A 20951-nucleotide genomic window follows, 5' to 3' on the forward strand; every position below is an offset into this window, starting at 1 on the left:
AATGGGACACGTTAAATGCTTTGTTACATTTGATCTGCTCATATATGCCCGATCAACATATTATATGACAATTATGATTCACTGTGGATGTGAAAATTGTTGAATCCACCCCACAGTAGTTTCCTCATCAATTTGCTCACATTATAGGCCTGGCTATCATGAACTTGTTGTGAAAAAGTGAGGATATCCTAACTTAGCACTTTTGTAGGAGACCAAAAGCAAGAGTTCTTTCAGTGACTCTGTTCTCCTTGAGAAATTTGGGAAGGTTCAGTCAGAGATGACAGAGATGCAGTCTGACATCACTTTAGGTGCTATATATCTTATGGAATCCTATGATTTGTAGTTTTGCAAGGTCTTTAGCTTTCTCTGACAAAAAATGCTGGTCTTTCACAGGGTTTTGTAAGGTGGAGCCATAGCAGTTAAAGTGATGTCAAATATTATTTCTACAGTGCAGATACACCCTCAGAGATTGCAGCATATGTTGAAAAAGGAGGCACAAGGGTTCAGGATTCCTTCTCACATTAGCTTCTAGCTTCACTCTAAGTAGAAGACCATCAGAGGTCCATATAAGACTACTGACAAATCTATAGGTTTTCCTATTGTGGTATTATTATTATTGAAATATTAAAAGGAAACGGGAAAGAGAAGAGAAAATTTAATGAAGAGTGGAAAAAGACAAGGAAAAAAATTGTTATTAATGGTTCAGTAGGTGGATTGTGTACAAGGAAAGAACACAAGCCTTCATTCCTAAGTTCAACACAAAGCTTTCTTGAAAAGCATGCCACATATTTTGAATTGGCCTTCCAACCCTCTATTAATGTAAGCTATTTGTTCGTAAACTCTAAGCTCCAAGAGGCCTTTCATCCATTGATCCATATCAAGGGGCTTGATGGAGTTCCATCTTTGTAGTATGATACATTTGGCAATGCAATCTGTTCTGCAATGCCAGGCTCTCAGTTCTTTAGTCATGTTCCATCCTTAAATTATGTGAACATCTTCATCAGAGACCTGGCTAGAAAAATATATTAATATTGTGGTGTGTGTGTGTGTTTTGTCCCCAGTGGCAGACTGTGCTCGTGATTCAGTTGCAGATGTTGTATTTGTGGTGGATGAAAATGTTCCAAAGGCAAACACAGAATATATCAGAGGCTTCTTACAAAATACTATAAACTCTCTCGATGTGCAGGAAGAATGCATAAGGGTTGGTCTAGTGCAATATAGCACTAAGCCGCAGGTGATATCATTCCTGGGCAAGGAAACTGAAAAAAACGACCTTCTGCAGATCATTCAAAGCTTTTCTCCTAGAGAAGGAAAAGCCAATCTGGGTGCTGCCATTAATATTACCTGGAAGCAAGTTTTTGCTGAGCGTGCTGGAAGTAGGAAGAACCAAGGAGTGGAACAAATAGCCACTGTCATCACCCACAGACCCTCAGATGACTCTGTAGCAGAAGCAGCTAATCTACTTATAAAGGCTGGCGCAACAGTATTTGCCATAGGCATTGAGGGAGCTAATATCTCTCAGTTAACTCAGGTTGTATCACATCCATCCCAACGGAATATTATACAAGTCGGTTTTTCTGGCCTTCCAAAGCAATCTGATACTTTTCAGAAGAAACTCTTCAATGAAATACAGGACAAGCTCTATGTCCAATCTGAAAAAACAGTACATCTCAAAACAGGTACGATGTCTGACGTAATCCATTTAGGGCAATCTCTGTTTATTTCTTCCTACTCTCTTTTCGGTTTTGCAACCCAGAAGTTATGGGAACTGGAAGGACAGGGCAAGGGGGTGGAGGAGGGAGAGAAATAAAATGGACAGATCTTTATTGTTTAAGCCAGGGAAGGGACATTTTGGGAGGCTGGGGGATCTATTAGCCTCAAAGGAGACCTTGGAAAACCACACTGCCCAATCCTCACCCCCCCCCCCCCCACACACACACTACCAAAAGCTAAAAAGAAATTGTTCCCAGATGTCCCTTACATCTTTTACTGGGTGTAGGAGGGGTATTTTCAAGATATTTTTAGGCCCCATGGGCCATTTTAGATCCAAGAAAGGCATTTAAAAAGAAATCAGGATGTGACCAGAAGTCACTTCTAACTTGCTTCTGTATTTTTGTTTCTTTCTTGGACCCCAAATGGGATCAAAATGACCTACATGCCTACATCACTTGGCATACTACAGATCCAGATACCAGGTGACCCACCTACTAGGCCATCTCCAGAGAGGTGGAAAGTTATGGATGCTCAACAGGGCATCGAGCTCTCCTGCCATTCTGGCACTGAACTCAACGTGTCACTCAAACTGCGACTGTAAACCCCAAGCTGGTTTTGAGGGACACAGACCATTGCAAGAGTAGGTAAAGGTACTTCACATAACCTTCGTGAATGGATACAACCCATTGTCTACAAGAAATGGGTGTTTCTGTGTAAATTACATAGCTGCAGCTCTTCCCTGCAGTCAGAGGCTGCATCTGCAGAAATAATCCAGTTTGACACCAGTTTGAAATAATCCCAGTTTGACATGGAATTCTGGAATTTGTGGTTTTGTGAGATATTTACCCTTCTCTGTCGGAGAACTCTAGTGCCACAACAAACTACAGTTCCCAGAATTCCACCGCATTGAACTATGGCAGTTAAAGTGGAATTAGACTGGATTATTTCTGCAGTGTGGATACAGCCAGAGAAGTGACTGCTATCAGGTTAGATCTAGTTGCCTAGATCAAGGGGGGTGAACCAGGGTTCCATTGTAACCACAAAGCAAGCACTTTTCACTTTCTCCGTATCACACATAACTTCATACACCATTATTCATGTCACCCCTTCCTTGCCTTCCCCCCCCCTAAAGTAACGAGCCTCAAATACTGTAATCTTTCCCCATGGAAGAAGGGCTCTAGCCCTTAGATCATTTTGGCTGGACATTTCTGAACCTTTTCCAGCTGAACTGTATTCTTTTGAGGTGCAATGACCAGAAGTGTATACAGTATTCCAAGTATGATTGCACAGAGATATAATGAATGTTATCAAATTTCTTCACTCTTGATTATATTTTGTACAAATATTTGTATTTGTGAAATGCAATGTGTTTGTGCCAATGGAATATTGTTTTAAAAAAGGTTCCCAGATACAATCAATAGTGCATTAAAACTCTCGTGACTTTACCTAGTTGCAATATATTTAAAATTATCCTGTGAATAATAATAATAATAATAATAATAATAATAATAATAACAACAACAATAATAATAATACATTTATTTTTTCCACCTCTCCCTGAGGATCTTGGTGGAATTACATCCAATATTTGAATGAAATGAGTGAGGATTTACTTCCCTAGATGGCACCATACAGCTGTAGAAAGGCACTGTGAAATTTGCAGTTTTATTTTTCTAAGGAAGGTACAAATAAGGCTGTGTCTGGAATTCACTTCAGGCCCATGGAAACAACTGATGAAACAAAGGCATCAGTTATATGGTATCCATTGATTTAAACTGAGGTTTAAATCTCATGTAAATAGGTGAAACTTTCTGATCTGGCATTAATGTCTGAGGCAAGTGAGATGAAAGAGTCCTGGATAGGGTTACACTCCCCTTGAAAGAACACACTTGTATCCAGGGGATCCTTCTGAATCCATTGTTTCAAATGGCAGTCCAAGTAGATATGACAGTTAGGAGTGCTTACTATCAACTTCAGCTCTTATGCTAACTGCACCGCTTTATAGAGCTGGATGACCTAAAGATGTTATTGCATGCATTAGTACCCTCAAGGCTGGACTTCTGCCATGTGCTGTATCTTGGGCTGCCTCTGTACCATGTTTGTAAACCAGTTAGTGCAAAACATGGCAGCCACATTGGTTATTGGTGCATATATTTAACTATATTAAAACCATTCCACTGGCTGCCAGTTAGTTTCCAAACAAGGTACCAAGTGTTGGTTGTTACCTTAAGCCCTACATGTTTGAGTCCACGTTACCAATATGCCTTCTCCCATATAATCCATCCCATATACTCATATCTTCTGGTGGACATTTACATCAATCAGAAAAACCTATCTAGATAGTTTTTAAATTACCAGTTTCCAATTATGTATTGTTTTTAATATGAATGCTTTTAAATCTTATGTTATGTTCTTTTAGCTGATTATGGATTTTTAATTGATGTTCATGTCTTTAACTGTGTTATGTGTCTGTATTTTAATCTGTTTTTCTCCATCTCCAGAGAATGGCAGGTAAGAAATTAGTAGTAGTAGTTGTAGTAGTTAGTAATAGTAATAGTAATAATGATAGTAAATCTCATGAGTGATCATTCTTCCTCAGTATTCCCCATGTTTACCTTTTGTTGGCTGTGGGATCATACCAATGTAGGATCCTGTGAACCAGTGGATTTTCAAAGCTTGACAGTATGAAGGATCCGTTTTGCATCTTAAGGGTCACAACATAATGATTCCTACTGGTTGGTTTCCTGGTATTTAGTTATTAAATTGTAAATATTTCTAATCCCTATGAAGGATAAACCTAATGGTTTACTTAATTTCCTCCTTGTATGACACCTTTTCAGCAAAATGTTGTAATGAGAATTTTGGTGCTATTATTATTAACCTTCTACCCATTAGGAATTTACTAATTTGACCTGTATTTGGCTCCATACCTAAATTTTTGCCTGCCTTGATGCATATGGATTTTGAGCCCAGTCTTTGAGCCCTGTCTATGCTCATTGCCTTATAAAATCTCTCTGTTCTTGCAGGATGTGTGGACACAGAAAGGGCTGATATTTATTTTCTGATTGATGGTTCCACAAGCATTTCTGAAGACGATTTTGATAAAAAAATGAAGACTTTCCTGAAGGAAGTGATTAAAATGTTTACTATTGGTCCTGATCATGTTCGCTTTGGAGTTGTTCAGTATTCAAACAGTCCCAAAACAGAATTTGAAATTGACGTACACACTACGAGCAGCAATTTAGAAAAAGCAATTAATAATATCCACCAAATGACCGGAGACACGTACACAGGAGCAGCTCTAAATTTTATGAAGCCATTGTTTGAAAAGGCAAGAAAGCAACGGAAAAACAAAGTGCCCTGCTATCTCATTGTGCTGACAGATGGAGAGGCACATGACAAGGTGAAGGTACCTGCTGACACACTGAGGAAAGCAGCAATCGAGATTTTTGCCATTGGTGTGGGAAAGGCAGTTATGGCTGAGCTGCATGAGATTGGCGAGTCAAGAGTCTACTATGTGCATCAGTATGACTCACTGAAAAAAATAAAAAACAGTATTGTTCAAGCCATATGCTCTGAAGAGGGTAAGAAAAACCCTAATCTAATTTTCATTGTTCAAGCACATCCCATTTCAGGGACCTGTCTCAGCAAGAAATTACTAGGCACTATGAGAGAAACATGCTGCTCTAAGACTTGTTTCCATAATAAAGGTCATCCAATTGCAATGGGGATAGTTACAGGGAAGAAATGGTGCATATGAGGTGTATAACCCTTTTCACTATTTTCTCCACCTAAACCCTGAAACTAGAAAACAAATCACCCAGGAGAGCATTGCAGAGATTGCACCCTTTCCAAAGTAGTCAGAAAATATCATTATTAAACAGATTCAAAAAGAGAGACGTACCATATATGCCATGTGTGCACAGTGGCATCATTAAGGTTGTAGTAACTCATGGTGTCACCACCATCCCCACTGACCTCCTCCCATACCATACAGAATCCTTAGTAATATTTTATATTAATGGTACACATAAATCATAATCCCCATGTATCACTGAAGGTAATGGTAATAGCTGTGACATAAACAAGGAGTAAAATTAAAATTATATCATTAAATTACAATATCATACACACAGCCTAAATGTATATACATATATAGTTTTTGTGGGTTTTTCGGGCTGTGTGGCCATGTTCCCACAAAAAAACTATGGATGCCAGCCATGAAAGCCTTCAACTTCATATTTACATATAAATCATTCCAGGTGGTTAAAGTGAAAATTTAGTAAAATGTGATGTTTTTAAAGAAAAATTTAAAAGATATATATATATATATATATATATATATATATATATATATACACATTTAAAAATTTAAAAGCCTAGGGGTTCTTTCCCCCTTGCCCACTGAGCCTCACCCCACTCACCCCATCTCTTCAGCATTTTAAAGGGACACAGGTGAATGCCACAGCCTGTTTCTGCCAAAAGGTAGATGTTTGGGGAACAGTGGCTTTACCCCCCACCCCTTTGGGTGTCATGTGGTATGGTCCGCACCCCCTAGTGATGTGTGCATGCATAAACATCTGTGATTGCATCAATGGAAATAGTCCCTCCACTAATGCTGATCACAGCAATTATGTAAAAAAGGAATACAGTGGTACCCCGGGTTACGAAAATAATCCGTTCCGCGGCGCCCTTCGTAACCCGAAATCTTTCGCAACCCGAAAAAGCCATAGGCAATTCATTGTGTAATGGTCCCCCTTCAGCTCTTAGCTAAGATGGTTCTCGGGTGACTGAAGTACAAAGATGCCTTTGGATCCATATTTAAAACCTTAATAGCTTTGTAGAACCTGTCAGAACTTATGCAACAGTAGAATGTCATATATTTGCATCCTCAAAGTCCATCAGGGAAATTTTTAATATAACATTCTTTTTTCACCTCAATGCATTCCGGTATATCTTTGATCTAATGCATACTGCAGAAATAATCCAGTTTGAGACTGTGTTAACAGCCCTGGCTCAGTGCTAGAGAACCCTGGGAATTGTAATTTATTGTGGCACCAGAGCTCTCTTACAGAGAAGGCTAAATATAATTCATAGAATGATAGGATCTTAGAGTTGGAAAGGATCACAAGGACCAGCTAGTCCCACCACCCCCACCATGCAAGAATACACAACTAAAGCACTCCTGAAAGATGCTAATCCAACCTCTCCTTAAAGAACTCCAAAGGATGGAGACTCCACCACTGAGTCAATCTATTCCACTGTCAAACACCTCTTACAGTTAAAAAACAGTTTTCCTCATTCAGGGCCTGTTATAAACAGAGGAGTTGCCAACAATCTATGCTCTATGTACAGATGAACAAATAAATAATTTTAATGCCAATACTACTGGGAAATGGTCAGCTATGCTGATTATGCTGAAATCCTTGGAAAACAAGCTTTAAAGATTTTTCTGAGTTAAGTGAGCCACTCCATAAATTGCAATAGCAATGGATACAATTCATGTATTGAAATCTGATAAAAATTAAAAGTGCAGATTACCTTTTAAATCAGTTTCCAATCAAATGTTAAACCTATTAATCCCATTTTAATTAAAATACAACATTTTAAGTTAATATGCTTCATTAAATGGAAGAGCAGAAGAAACAATGTCTTTAATCTGAATAAAACCTCAGAATGGATTGCTTAAATTTTCCCAAGATATTGTTGAAATGTGCCATTTCTTCCACATAAGCAAAGATTTTAGAATTGTTCGATTTTATTTGGTTAAAAATGAATAATTGTTTTCATTCTTTGACAGCTTGTAAACAAATGAAAGCTGATGTGATGTTTCTCGTGGACAGCTCTTTGAGCATAGGCAGTGAAAACTTTAAGAAAATGAAGACCTTCATGAAGGAGCTGGTGAACAGATCTGACATTGGCCTAGACCAAGTGCGGGTTGGTGTGGTCCAGTTCAGTGACATCAGTAAAGAAGTGTTTCAACTCAACAAGTACACAACAAAAAGTGACATCATTGAGGCCATTGAGAAAATGTCCCTCATAAATCAGAACACACTCACTGGAGACGCGCTGAGATTCGTGTCTGACTATTTCCAGCCTGTCAAAGGAGCACGGCCTTCTGTCAACAAAATTCTTGTCCTTATCACAGATGGGGAAGCACAAGATGAAGTAAAAACTCCAGCCACAGCATTGAGAGACAAAGGCATCATCATCTATTCAGTTGGAGTCTTTAATGCCAATAAAACACAGCTAGAAGAGATAAGTGGGAAATCGAAGAATGTCTTTTATGTTGAAAAATTTGATATCTTAAAGGAGATAGAAGATGACATAATATTTGGCATATGTAGTCCCCTTAAACCTGAGGGTTAGTAATGCTTTTCTTGCTCTTGGGCACTTTTTCAGTTTGTGTGGGTTTATGTATTCATGTGGGTGGGTGGGTGTTTTGCTCAACAATGAAAAAAGGAGACTGATGTCTTCCTGAGGGGCCCATAAATGCCTCAAGAAAACTAAAATCACATAATCAGAAATACTAGACAATTAAGATGGTTGTTCTATTGACAAAGTTCCAGGCAGTTAAATGAGAACTACCAAATAGTAAATCATCTGTGAAAACAGAATGCCAGGTTTCACAAGTCAATGCTCACAGTGCCAGAATCATGATTCTTACAAATACAGTAGAGTCTCGATTATCCGACATAAATGGGCAAAATGATAGTCAGATAGCTGAAAATGTTGGATAATCTGGAGGGTCCAAGAAAAACCTTGAAATCACTATGAATTGCAAACCTGGAGGTACTTGCTGTGCTCACTACTGTCGCCGCGGCGCTTGAAGCTGTGTTTTGGGGAGAAGCTTCACTCACCCTTCTCTCCTTGCTTGTCATGTTTGGGGGCATGCCTGGGGCATGGAAATGCCTACAGCCACGCCCCTAAGCAGCCACAACATCGGATAATCCAGAATGTCGGATGACCGAAGGACAGATAATCAAGACTTTATAGTACTACAAATGTTCTGACTTCCGATAGAAAAAATGTTGGGAATTTGTGGTCCTTCATGTGTTGTCGGACTCCCATCAGCCCTAGCCTCTGTAAATGGTGAGGTATTAGGGGGATTGCAATCCAGCAACATTGGGAAGGCCACAAGATGCCCACCTAGTGATAGAGAGATCAAATACTCTTAAGAAATAAAACTCATTTTTAGAGTCTGGGCTTCTCCAGACAGGGCAAATGTGTCAGATGATTCAGTATTTGTTCCTGTAATTCTCAGTGGTTTTTGTTTTTTTTTAACTTTCAAAAAGTCATGTTTATGGTACTGGACTAGTTTCTGGCAATTCCCACTACAAGCTGAAACATTTTATTCCAACCTCAATGAGACATATTGGGGAAAACAGCTAGCCTTCACTCCTTTGTCATTTTTTAGTTTTTCTTTTCTTTAGAGTTATAATATACCAGTGCATCAGTGAAATGGCACTTTTGCAGTTTACCACCATAATTCTTTTAAAAAGCAAAACAGTCAGTGGAAACAGTCTCCTATGCACCCTAAAAAAAACAAACCCCAAACCAAAATCCTGATCTTAAAGGCCAGGAAATCTTCTGGAGCAGGTCCTTAGCACGATGGAGGTGTGCAGGGTTTGGTGGAAGATATTTTGACTATAGTTTTGGAGCACTATTTGATTTTAGTCTTGTAATATGAACAATTTCATTAATGGTTCTTTTTTGGTTTGTTTTCCAGAATGCAAAAGGGCAAACATTTTAGATATTGTTTTTGTAATAGATAGTTCCGGCAGTATAGGAGAGCACAATTACAATATCATGAAGGACTTCTTGATTGACATCGTCAATAAATCTGATGTTGGCAAGGACCGTGTTCAGTTTGGAGCAGTGAAGTATTCTGATCATCCGCAAACTCTGTTCTACCTTAATACACATGGTAACAAAAGTGCAATCATTGAAGCAATTGAAAAGGACACACTTTTAGGTGAGACAACATACACCGCCGAGGCTCTTCGCCACTCTGAAGATCTGTTCACTGTGACCCATGGCAGCCGCAAACACAAAGGTGTCCCCCAACTTCTCATGGTCATAGCTGATGGTGAATCCCATGATAGGGACAAACTTGACGCTGTCTCAACGAGAATCAGGAATGATGGAATTACTATTTATGCCATTGGGATAAAAGAAGCAAAACGCGATGAACTTGAAATCATGGCTGAAAATAAAGATAATGTATTTTTTGTGGATACATTTGATGGACTAAAAAATCTATCAGTAATAGATAACTATTGCCCAACTGCAGGTAAACTACACCTTTTTGCTATGTGTTTTTTCTCAATAGTAAATATAGGTAGTAATCTAGTGACTCTTGAGATCTGAATCTCAAGGCTACCAATCTGAGCTACTCAACCAAGTTGTATTCTACACCTTTAAAACATGGACCTAATTTCAGTTGCTAGTCCTACCTGGAATAGGCTATTTAAAAAAATGCTGAATGGCAAAGTCAACATTTGTACAAATTGCAGTGATTTAATGGGTCTGTTCCAGCCGGGACTAGTAATTGGCTTTGGGCTACTAATTTCCTTCATTATTGTTATTCTTTAAGTCCACTTGATCAGTATTTAGATGGGGAGTGGTGTTGCCTTGCTCCTTTTTGGAGCCAGAATGAAGCCTAGCAAGGCTGATTGGTTTTATGGAACTTGCTATTCCCATGGAGTCTGCATCCAGGGCATTATAAGGCCAAGATGCCATTTTCAGCACCTCTTTTGGTCTCTATAGCAAAAAGAGAGGACGTTTGTTTGGTTTTTTTCCCCTAGCATCACAAGAAAAATAGAAGGTAATGCCTTACTGCAAGATGTCTTTCAACCAAAAATATTTATACTAGTTGTCCCCCCCCCCCCCCCCCCCCCCGATATTAATGATATGGAAATGCAGGACCAAAAAAAGATAGAAAGTATATAAAGAAATATGGGTTTTTGTTGATTGGGATAAGCACTCCTATACAGCCATCATTTGAAGAATATTAATACTAAAACTCTTATCTTTTCTTGCAGCGTGTGCCATCCATGCAGAAATTGTTTTCTTGATTGATGGTTCCAAGAGTGTTGATGAACTAGTTTTTGAGAATATGAAAGTCTTCTTGACAAAACTGGTTGATTTGATTGGTTTTAACAACAATATACTCTTTGGCATGGCCCAGTTTAGTAACATATATAAAAACGAATTCTCTCTGAGTCATAATCGAACAGAACTTAAGAATAACATTACTAATGTTTCAATGCAGAAGGGGTTGCAAACATTAATTGGAAAAGCTCTTAAAGAAGTGAAGGCCTTCTTCAACCCATCAAGACGCAGAGTAGCTCGAAATGTCCAACAAAAGCTGCTGGTGATTACCGATGGACAATCACATGACTCTTTTACTCAGCCAGCAGAAGAACTGAGAAAAGAAGGTGTGGAGATACATGCGGTAGGAGTGGGAAACATTAGTCATGTAAAACTTCAACAAATTACTAATTCTCCAGACAGGATATACACTACAGCTAATTCCAGTGAACTACCAAATATTGCAAAACGCATAACAGAGGAAATGTGCAAAGTTGATGATAAATCAAGTAAGTTAATTTCAATTGAAATCATTCCAAGTTTTCTTTATACATTGATGAAAAAATAGATTTCCATTGTTTATAGTTCAAGGTCATATACAGATTCTGTGCAGCATCCTGGTTGGCGATTTGGACCTGGGCTTGTTTCAGACCAATTGAGTCCAGACTCAAAATGTATAGAGATTTGTCTTTCTGAACCAGTAATCCTCCCTTTATACCTGTTCAGATTAATTTCACTAATCTTTGTCTGGTCCCTGTCCTCTGACAGCATCAGTCAGCTGTTAAAGTTTAACTGAGATACAGTATATGTTAATAATAATGATGGAAATCCACTTGAAAGGTGGGTGCTGTTTTACTTTGTTCTTCCAGCAAATCAACTGGCGACTTTCCATGCTGCAGCATAAAGAAGTAGGAAGGTGAAAAAGCACGCTTTACATATTTTCATCAACAGCGCAAGTGGTGAAATGTTTGTGATGAACTTTTTAAAGCATTTGCTCATCTGGGCAGGCACTAGAATCAACCCTCTTATATTCCAATGCACCTCCTCTATCCTGTCTCTTCAAGAATTAATCCTTGTTTTGTCATATCTTATGTCCTCTGGTGACTATCTATATATCTCCCTCTACCACTTCATTTCTCTTATTGCAATCATGGGGTCTGCAGTCTAATACTTCAGTAAAAGTCTGGCATTCCAACTTCCACTGGTAACAAGATAAGAAAAGAACATTTGGATTGACCATTAGGAAAAAACTTTCTATATGTAAATGTAGTTTGGAAACAGAACAAGAAGGAAACAGCATGGTACAGTGGTTTGAGTGTTGCTTTAGGAAACTGGGAGACCAGGTTTAAATCCCTGCTTGGCCACAGAAACACATTGAGTGATCTTGGGCAAGTCATATTCTCTCAGCCTCAGAGGAAGGCAGTGGCAACCCTCTGAACAAATTCTTCTAGATCAGAGGCCAGGGGGGCAAAAGTGCAGTGTAAACCCTTGGCTTCTCTTGCCCACCAGTGCAGCAAGCAAAGAAGACTAAGCACACAGATTGACAGTTTAGGTATACTTTGTGAGACTTAAACTCCAACAGCATGCTTACCGAATTTCAGTCTAGGTGTAACTTTATATAATACACATTAGTTCATATACACGTGGTCAGGGTAATACTTTTACAGTAAGCAACTACTGTATACTTTTGTTCATCCAGACATTTTCCAAGAAACCTAAAAATAGCTGGTGTTGGAATGTTAATATTACAGCTTTGTCAAAATTTGTTTGATTTTCTTGCCCAGTGCAGATCTTCATTGTTGTGCTTCTGTCTTTATTCAACATTTACTCCCACAATTAATTTCTGGTGTTTTTTCTATTTGTATTTCATTAAAACAGCATGTTTTGTGGATGTTCTTATGGGATTTGACATTTCATCTCAGAAGCCAGGGGATCATTTATTCAATAACCAACAGCTTTTGAAAACCTACCTTCCTGACATAATAAAGGACTTCACATCTCTAAGTTCTGTGAGCTGCAATAAAGGAACAACCACACAATTCAGTGTGGCCATTCCAATAGAAAATACAGACCAGCCTGTTTTGGCCACTCTTGAAGTTGAACATGAAAAAATCCTAGAGAAACTCAGAAATGTTGTCATCAACAGCCCAACTTATCTCAATGTCAAGTTTTTGGACAGTCTTTGGAATAAATTGAAAAACCTATCTGGTAATCCAAACCGGAGCAAGGTAATTTTGTCCCCTATCTAACAAACTGTGTTATGATACTGCACAATATTCTACAACAAATCTACCAGATTAGTGAAATCCTAACTTGCAAGAATAGCTGAGGTTGAAGTTGTGTTGAATCCAAACACTCCTCAACTTAAGAAAACTGGACATGACTTAGGGCTACATTAGCACTGACCTAGTTAAGACTACTCTGATCTAGAAGATGTTTGGATCTGGTGTAAATTAGCTCTAATGGCAGAAAGGCAGTTGCACCAGCAAAGGCCAGTTTGTCAAGTAGTAGAAGCTTCTTCCTGTCTTGATCCTCACATAGCTAATGTGTTTTTGAGTTGGGACTGTTGGAAAAATCTGAATTGTCTTAATTTTCAATGATCCCCTCCCTTGGTGTATTTTTCTCTCTAAATGTATGATGAGCCTTTCAGTCTATGAGAGATCCTTCAGACTATTTAATGAATGATGTATACTGTATATGCAATACATATATCTTGTTCCTCGTTTGCACATATAAAGCTGATGTCCAGTCTCACTTTCTAACGTTGTAGGTGTTGCTTCTTTTCTCTGACGGCTTGGATGATGATCTAGAGGCACTTGAAAAAAAATCTGAAGAACTGAGAAAGGAAGGTACACTGTAACCAATCAAAATATGAACACTTCAGCTCAAGTAAATTATTACTATACTAACTGTTGTTATTACTAATCCTCTTACATACACCTCAACATTCTTCTTTAGTGGAGCACAAGTGAGACTATGTGGGGTTCCCACAAAGTACACTATTCTTGGCACACTGAAACTGAACTAGTTATATAATTAGTTAAATAATTATATGAAAAAAAATTTAAACATTTTGAGCTTTGTTATAAAATAGAAAGGCATTTTGCTTACCCTGTATTTTACACAGATGGCATTTGAGCCTCTGTAGACCTTTAAGATGATCACATTCTTGCTGTGATCATGTTAATGAAAAGAAATGCATACATAGCAGTGTGGGAGAAGTCCTTATCACATGTCTTCAGTTGCAGGACTGTAGGTGTAGCAGCCATTGCTGGTCCAGGACTCTTTTCCCCAGACTGCTCCTTAACCCTGCCTGCCTGCCCTATTGTACGACACAACATACCTTTCATTCTTTAAAATTTTATTTTTATTTCTCTCTCTCTCTTTTTTAATCAGTTAAAAGTTGGATGGAAGACAGACTAGTTACAGTTCAACTACAATGTTGGAGCTTACCATATTATCTTTGCTCCCAGCATTGATGTGGAATGTAACTTTCAGAACTTGGATCTTTTCACATTCACAAATTGCTGGGCACCAGCCAGCCCATTTTCAACTTGGGCTTCTGCCGCAGCTTTGCAAGAATGGGAAAATCCCATTCATGAATGTTGCAAGGGAAGCCTGGCGAAGCCCAGGTTGCAAATGGGCTGCCTGCTGTCTGGCGATGGGGGAATGCAACAAAATATGTCTTCTTAAAGTTGCATCCCATGTTTATGCGTAGAGCAAAGGTAATGTGATAATCTCTGTTGTCTGATAGGGTTCAGCCATAGATATGACTATCCTGCTTTAATTATATTTTTCAGCCTCATGTGATAATCTCCTAAGAGCCTATGAGGATAAATTCTTCACCATTCATAGGGCAACAAATGAGCAAGAGACGCTTTGTGTTCACAACAATTTTTTAGAAAGGCATTACATCTTCTAGATAGTGTACTAAGTTACACTTGTCCAACATGATGAGTGACGGGGATGTTGTAATTATGTCACAGTCCTTCTGGTACACTGTCAGGGTCACATTTGTAATGAAATCAGTTCCTTTGTTGTACAACTAGGATCTGAACAATTGGGAATGTTTGGCCCACATTTTAGAGCAATGAAGGCTGGTGGTTCCAATATAAGTGTGGTGATGAATCTTGTTTGGGTTTCATTTTGAACTTTAAAGGATCTATGTAAGGTGCTAAACCTTATCCCAAAACTAGGTTTGGCATCATGGATGGTTCCTTTAAAGTTAAGATCAAATCTGAGGTGGGTTTACCACTCCAGTGACATCAGGCCCACCAGCCTCCGCTAGTTTGAAGGCCCTGTTGTTTGAACAAATCCAGAACACTGGGTTGGCAACCTTTGTCCTATCAATTGGTCCCTGATCATTCCAGGTGGTAACAATCAAAATGTGTTTTTAAATAGGCTATTCTTTCTTTTCTGCTTGTAATTTACCATCTCATAATACCTGATCCTTGAAAGTTAGGGAGTGAAAAGTATTTTTATGTGGTATTGATTATTATCAATGTTTAAAATAGGACTGGATGGAATCATAACTGTTGTCTTGGAAGGAGCCACCAGTTTTCATGATCTTCTGTATATTGAATTTGGAAAGGGATTTGGATATAATGAACAATTAACTATTGGCACACAAAATGTCGCCAGCCAGCTGTTTGAGTATGTGGTAAGTTAATGAGAGAAGGATAAACGGATTAGATTTTGAAGCTTAACAGTTCCATTGCTCTGTAGCATAAACTAATAAGTAATCATTATGAGTTGAAGCATGAACCCTGGAACTGGTTTTTAAGGTGGGAAGGGCTCAGCATTGGCTCAGCATGTTATTATTATTTTGCCTACTTGCTGGTTCTTGCATGGGGAAGACAAATCACTTGCTCCAATCATTATCATTAAGAAATCTTAAATATGAAGACAATACACAACATGTGTTTAGAAGTGTTCTACGTGTATTGTAGTGTACAATACCATACATTGTATTGTAGTGTAGCTTACTCCCCCCAAAAACGTAAATAGGATAGATTACAGGCAATCTTTGCCCTGGAAGGGCTCACCAACAATAGTTCTCTTAATATTTCTTTGTGCTTGATCATTTAGCAAACTTCTGATTGTTCATTCTTAATGGAGGTCAACTAAATGAGAGTCTTGGTGGTCCAATTTTTCCTGATCACTGCAGCAGGGAGCTCATCTCCCTCAACCTGGTTTGGTGGGGCTTGAGCCCATCCACCTTTATCCTACTGTCCATGAGTTGAAATGACTACCATATTTTCCGGCGTACAAGACAAATTTTTGACCCTCTAAAGTTGGGTTAAAGGCGGGGGCCGTCTTGTACACCGGGTGCGCGCGCTCGGCTGCTGGCTTCTCAGGCCTCCGGAGGCCTGGGGAGCCGGCAGCCCTGTGCCGGCTTCTAAGGGGCCTCCGAGGCGTCTTAGAAGCTGGCACACGCACTCTCTGGGCCGCCGGCTTCTCAGGCCTCCGGACGCCTGGGGAGCCGGCAGTCCTGCACCGGCTTCTAAGGGGCCTGTGAGGCCCCTTAGAAGCTGATGCATGCACTCTCTGGGATGCTGGCTTCTCAGGCCTCTGTAGGCCTGGGAAGCCGGCAGCCCCACGCCAGCTTCTAAGGGGCCTCTGGAGGCCTTTTAGAATTTGGCGGCAGCCCAGTGCCGGCTTCTAAGGGGCCTCCGAGGTCTCTTAGAAGCTGGCGGCAGCCCCGTACTAGCTTCTAAGGGGCCTCCGAGGCCTCTTAGAAGCCAGCACTTGCGCTCTCTGGGCCGCCGGCTTCTCAGGCCTCCGGAGACCTGGGGAACCGGCAGCCCTGCGGCGACTTCTAAGGGGCCTCCGAGGCGTCTTAGAAGCTGGGACACACGCACTCTCTGGGCCACCGGCTGCTCAGGCCTCCGGAGGCCTGGGGAACCGGCAACCCCGCACTGGCTTCTAAGGGGCCTCTGAGGCGTCTTAGACGCAGGACAGCACTCTCTGGGCCGCCGGCTCCTCAGGCCTCCGGAGGCCTGGGGAGCCTGCAGCCCCGTGCCGGCTTCTAAGGGGCCTGCGAGGCCCCTTACAAGCCGACGCATGAACTCTCTGGGCCGCCGGCTTCTCAGGCCTACACAGGCCTGAGAAGCGGGCAGCCCCACGCCGGCTTCTAAGGGGCCTCCGGAGGCCTCTTAGAAGCTGGCGGCAGCCCCGTGCCGGCTTCTAAGGGGCCTCCGAGGCCTCTTAGAAGCCAGTGCTCGCGCTCTCTGGGCCACCGGCTTCTCAGGCCTCTGGAGGCCCCTTGAAGCCGGCGTGCGGATTCACGGCTGGCTGCTGGCTTCCAAGGAATAGGGGTAGCCTTATACAGTGAGTATATCCTAAACTCTATTTCTTTATAATAAAAGTTGGGGGTCGTCTTATACACTGGAAAATACGGTAACTGTTCAGTATGGTAGAGTTCCTACAATGTTCAAAGAGCAAGTCTTGTATCTTTGGTGTTTTCCTTTTTTCAAGGACAAAATTGCTGAGAGAAAATGCTGCTGTGTGTTTTGTAAATGTGCAGGAGAGAAAGGCCTCCCTGGACAAACAGGGGCCGTTGGACTTAAGGTAAGAATATCTGTCCTTCATGTAATTCAGATCACAGTGAAATGTAGATTGGCTGGAAAAATACACAATTTGTAGCTCCAGTGGAAACTTAAAATATCCACTTTTGCTTTTCATTTTATTTTATTTTTTAACATTTTTATTTTTTTTTAAACAAATTGTGCAGAATTGTAGACCATTACAACATCCTTACAATATTATTTCTAGCTGTTTCAAAAACATTTTAAATGCCACCTTACTATTTTTAACAAACGAGTCCAAACGTAAGCCAAAAATTAACTACTGGTTTGGAGCAGAATTACTTTGCAGCTTTCCAAATTCCTCTTTTCCAAAATACTTTTCAGTGCCACACAGCCTCAGTGTGTAGCTATTGATCAAACAATGATTTGTGGAGCAATACTGTGCTGATGGGAGCCAGCTGTGAATAGCAGTAGGAAGTAGTGCAAATGCTCCTTCAGCTGTGAAAAGGGCATTCTATTGGCAGAATGAAACTAGGTAACTTCATAATCCTAACTTCCAGGAAGCTAAGATGTTAACTGATTTTTATCAGTATTTCTATATTTTTATCCAATATATAGGCACGTGTTAAGCTTGCTGAACACTCATCTAGGGCAGGGGTATACAAACGTTTGAGGTGAAAGAAGTGAATTGGGTGAGAAGGGTACTGCACACATATATCGTCATTATCATCATCATCATCATCATCATCATCATCATCATCATCATCATCAAATATATAATCACAAAACATCTAAAATAAAAAGTACAAATGTCTTCAAAAATCCAAACAAGCTGCAATAGAAAACAGATTATTGAAAGACAACAATGTAGGTGTTAACCATGTCTCTGACAGAAGGGAATTCAACCCATAAGGTGTCACTGTCAAGAAAGCCTTGCTACTTGTATGCATAATTGCTTATGAAACCCAAACTGATAAATTCCCGCATCGTAGTCTCAAAAAACCTAATAAACACGTCTCAATATTTTTTAAAAATCACCCAATACTTCTGTTTGATTAACATTGTCAATTTGTCTGTTTTAGCAAGCTCACATATCTTTGTCAATCTTCTTGTGTTGTAATAAAAGCTTCTTTCCATTTCTGGGTGTACACAATTCTTTCTGTTATAACCATGTGTTGTTGAATTCTCCCCTATTTTCTTTTAATCTGTCCTTCCATTACTCCCAATAGATAAAGTTCAGCTCTCATCTGGAACTTTATTTTAAAATTGTCCTCCAATAGTACATGAATTTGAATCCAAAAATCATGATCACTACATATGGTAAAATCCCAGTCTTTTGATCACACTTCCAACATTTGCTAGTAACATTTTTGTACATCTTTCAGAGTTTCTGGTGTTAGATTCCACCAATACATAATTTTATTTTTTTAAAAAAAATATTTCAGCTAGAGATAATAGTTATGTACTTATAGTAGAGGTGTAATTTGGATATGGTGTTTTAAAAAGTTTAATATATGTCCAAAATACACTGCAGAAATAATCCATCTTGAGACCACTTTAACTACCTTGGGTCAGTGCTCGGGAATTCTGGAAATTGTAGTTTATTCTGGTACCAGAGTTCTCTGACAGAGAAGGCTAACTGTCTCACAAAGCTACAGTTTCCAGAATTCTCTAGCATTGAACCAGTAGAGTTACACTGGTTTCAAACTGGATTATTTCTGCCGTGTATTTTGGACCCTAGTTTGAGTTAAAGATTTTCAGTCAGGTGGCAGGGGTCATATCTTTAGCAATTTTTTTGCGTGTGTATTTTGCATATTTTATGTTGGTAGGGTTATGTTTTTTACTTTTTGTTTTATTAATGTTATTTTATTATAAATAATTGTACATATTTATGCAGAAATAAACATGCTTATGGACATGCACACACATGCACATACTGTAGTTGGGAAGGCTTGAATCTGGGGTGGGCAAAGTGCAGTAACAGTCTGCCTATGGCCCCTCAAAACCATTTTTGCAGCCTCCCAAATCCCCCCCAAGAGATTATTATTATTATTATTATTATTATTATTATTAATACCCCCTCTTCAGCCAAAAGCTATCAGAGCGGCTTACAAATTGTTAAATGGACATTTCCCTGCCCTATATATATTTTTAAACCAAAGTTGCCATTTGTCCAAAATCTGGATAATAAACTGCTGAACAGACTAAGGTCAATGAAGTGGTCACTATAATAGTCATTGTAATATACAATGGTCAATAACATATCATATTAAAGCCAATTGAAGTATACTTCAGTTTCATCTACAGTATATATAAATATAATTTCAATAATAAAGTATGAGAGCGGGGATTTTATTTGTCAATGTTATTTTCAGGGAACTGTCGGTCCGGAGGGAAGACAGGGAGATATAGGAGAAGATGGTGAGCCAGTAAGTTATAAAACATTTTTGTAAATTCAGTCTTAGAATAATTTCTTACCCACATACCCACACACTGACTTTTAGTCTTTCCTTTCTTAGGGTCCCAGGGGAATTCGTGGGCCAGAAGGACAGAAAGGATGTAGGGGCGAGTATGGCAGGAAGGGTCAGAAGGTAAGAATGCATCTAAACAATGTTGTTTAATCAAGATCATTTTTTTTAAAAAAAATTGTTACTGAATAAATACTTCTTTCAAATATTCCAGGGCCTGCGAGGAAACTCAGGAGAAAAGGTACAGTAAAATTTTTTTACTATCTGCAAAATTATAGCTTTTGTACTGAAAGGCCTTTGAAACAATTACTGGAATAATAAAAAGAGTAATCAGATTGGAGGCAAGCTGCACATGATGCCCAGGCAAATGTGGCAAAGCATCAAATGAAATGAGGAATACTCTAAGGAGTCAGAGGTACTGCATAGATTAGTGCTTAGCCCATCCGTTACCAATAGTTTCTCTGTTGAAATCCCTATATGCATCCAAGCGTATGTTTTTCATTGTAAATATACATCTGAAAGCTCCCAGGATAGATGGATGGAGGTCCAAGTGAGAAAATGGGGAAAGGATTAAGCACTTCCCTCATCCTCACTATTTGTCTTTCCAGATTCAGAGTCTTCCCAAGTAACTACCTTTTTTTGAAATTTAACTTTGCATTCTTCCACAGTACAATTATAGTGCTATGATTCCACTTTAATTGCCTTGTCAGTATCCTATGTTATCTTGGGATTTGCAGTTTGGGGGAAAGTATTTGGCATTCCTAGCCAGTGAGCTCCAGTGCTTAACCAGATTATAAATTCCAAGATTCCTTTGGATGGAATCATGAAAGTTAAAGTGTAATTGTTGTACAATAATTGCATTGGGCCCTTCGTCATGTGTATAATGCAGAGTTTGCTTTTCTATTTCAGCATGATTTGTCCATGAATTAGCTGAAGGAATGAATAACTGGAGCTGTTCTACCTATTAAATATGGAATACGTGCAACATGCTCATTCTAAGATGATTTAATTATAGGCAAAGCTTCCAATTAAATGTATATTTTAACTTTTTATAGTTATGGTCTAAGATTAAGAAAACATGGTGTTATTATGATAAGAATGAAAGGTCTGGGATAAAGGGAGAGAATAAAATTGGAGGCTGGACTTGAGG

The 20951-nt window shown here is 39.4% G+C and overlaps 1 protein-coding gene across 1 annotated transcript in view; it reads left to right on the forward strand.

Moving 5' to 3' along the window:
• The window catches only part of LOC121933367 (collagen alpha-6(VI) chain-like), a 68165-nt gene that overhangs the window by 10780 nt on the left and 36434 nt on the right, over window positions 1-20951 (forward strand). Inside the window, 12 exon segments of the mRNA XM_042472989.1 lie at window positions 1062-1679; window positions 4740-5297; window positions 7514-8077; window positions 9443-10006; window positions 10758-11315; window positions 12685-13034; window positions 13577-13655; window positions 15321-15466; window positions 17284-17376; window positions 19709-19762; window positions 19853-19924; window positions 20016-20042. Coding sequence (XP_042328923.1) covers window positions 1062-1679; window positions 4740-5297; window positions 7514-8077; window positions 9443-10006; window positions 10758-11315; window positions 12685-13034; window positions 13577-13655; window positions 15321-15466; window positions 17284-17376; window positions 19709-19762; window positions 19853-19924; window positions 20016-20042 — 3683 coding nt within the window.

Source organism: Sceloporus undulatus, chromosome 6, assembly GCF_019175285.1.
Source record: "Sceloporus undulatus isolate JIND9_A2432 ecotype Alabama chromosome 6, SceUnd_v1.1, whole genome shotgun sequence".
NCBI classification, from domain to species: Eukaryota; Metazoa; Chordata; class Lepidosauria; order Squamata; family Phrynosomatidae; genus Sceloporus; species Sceloporus undulatus.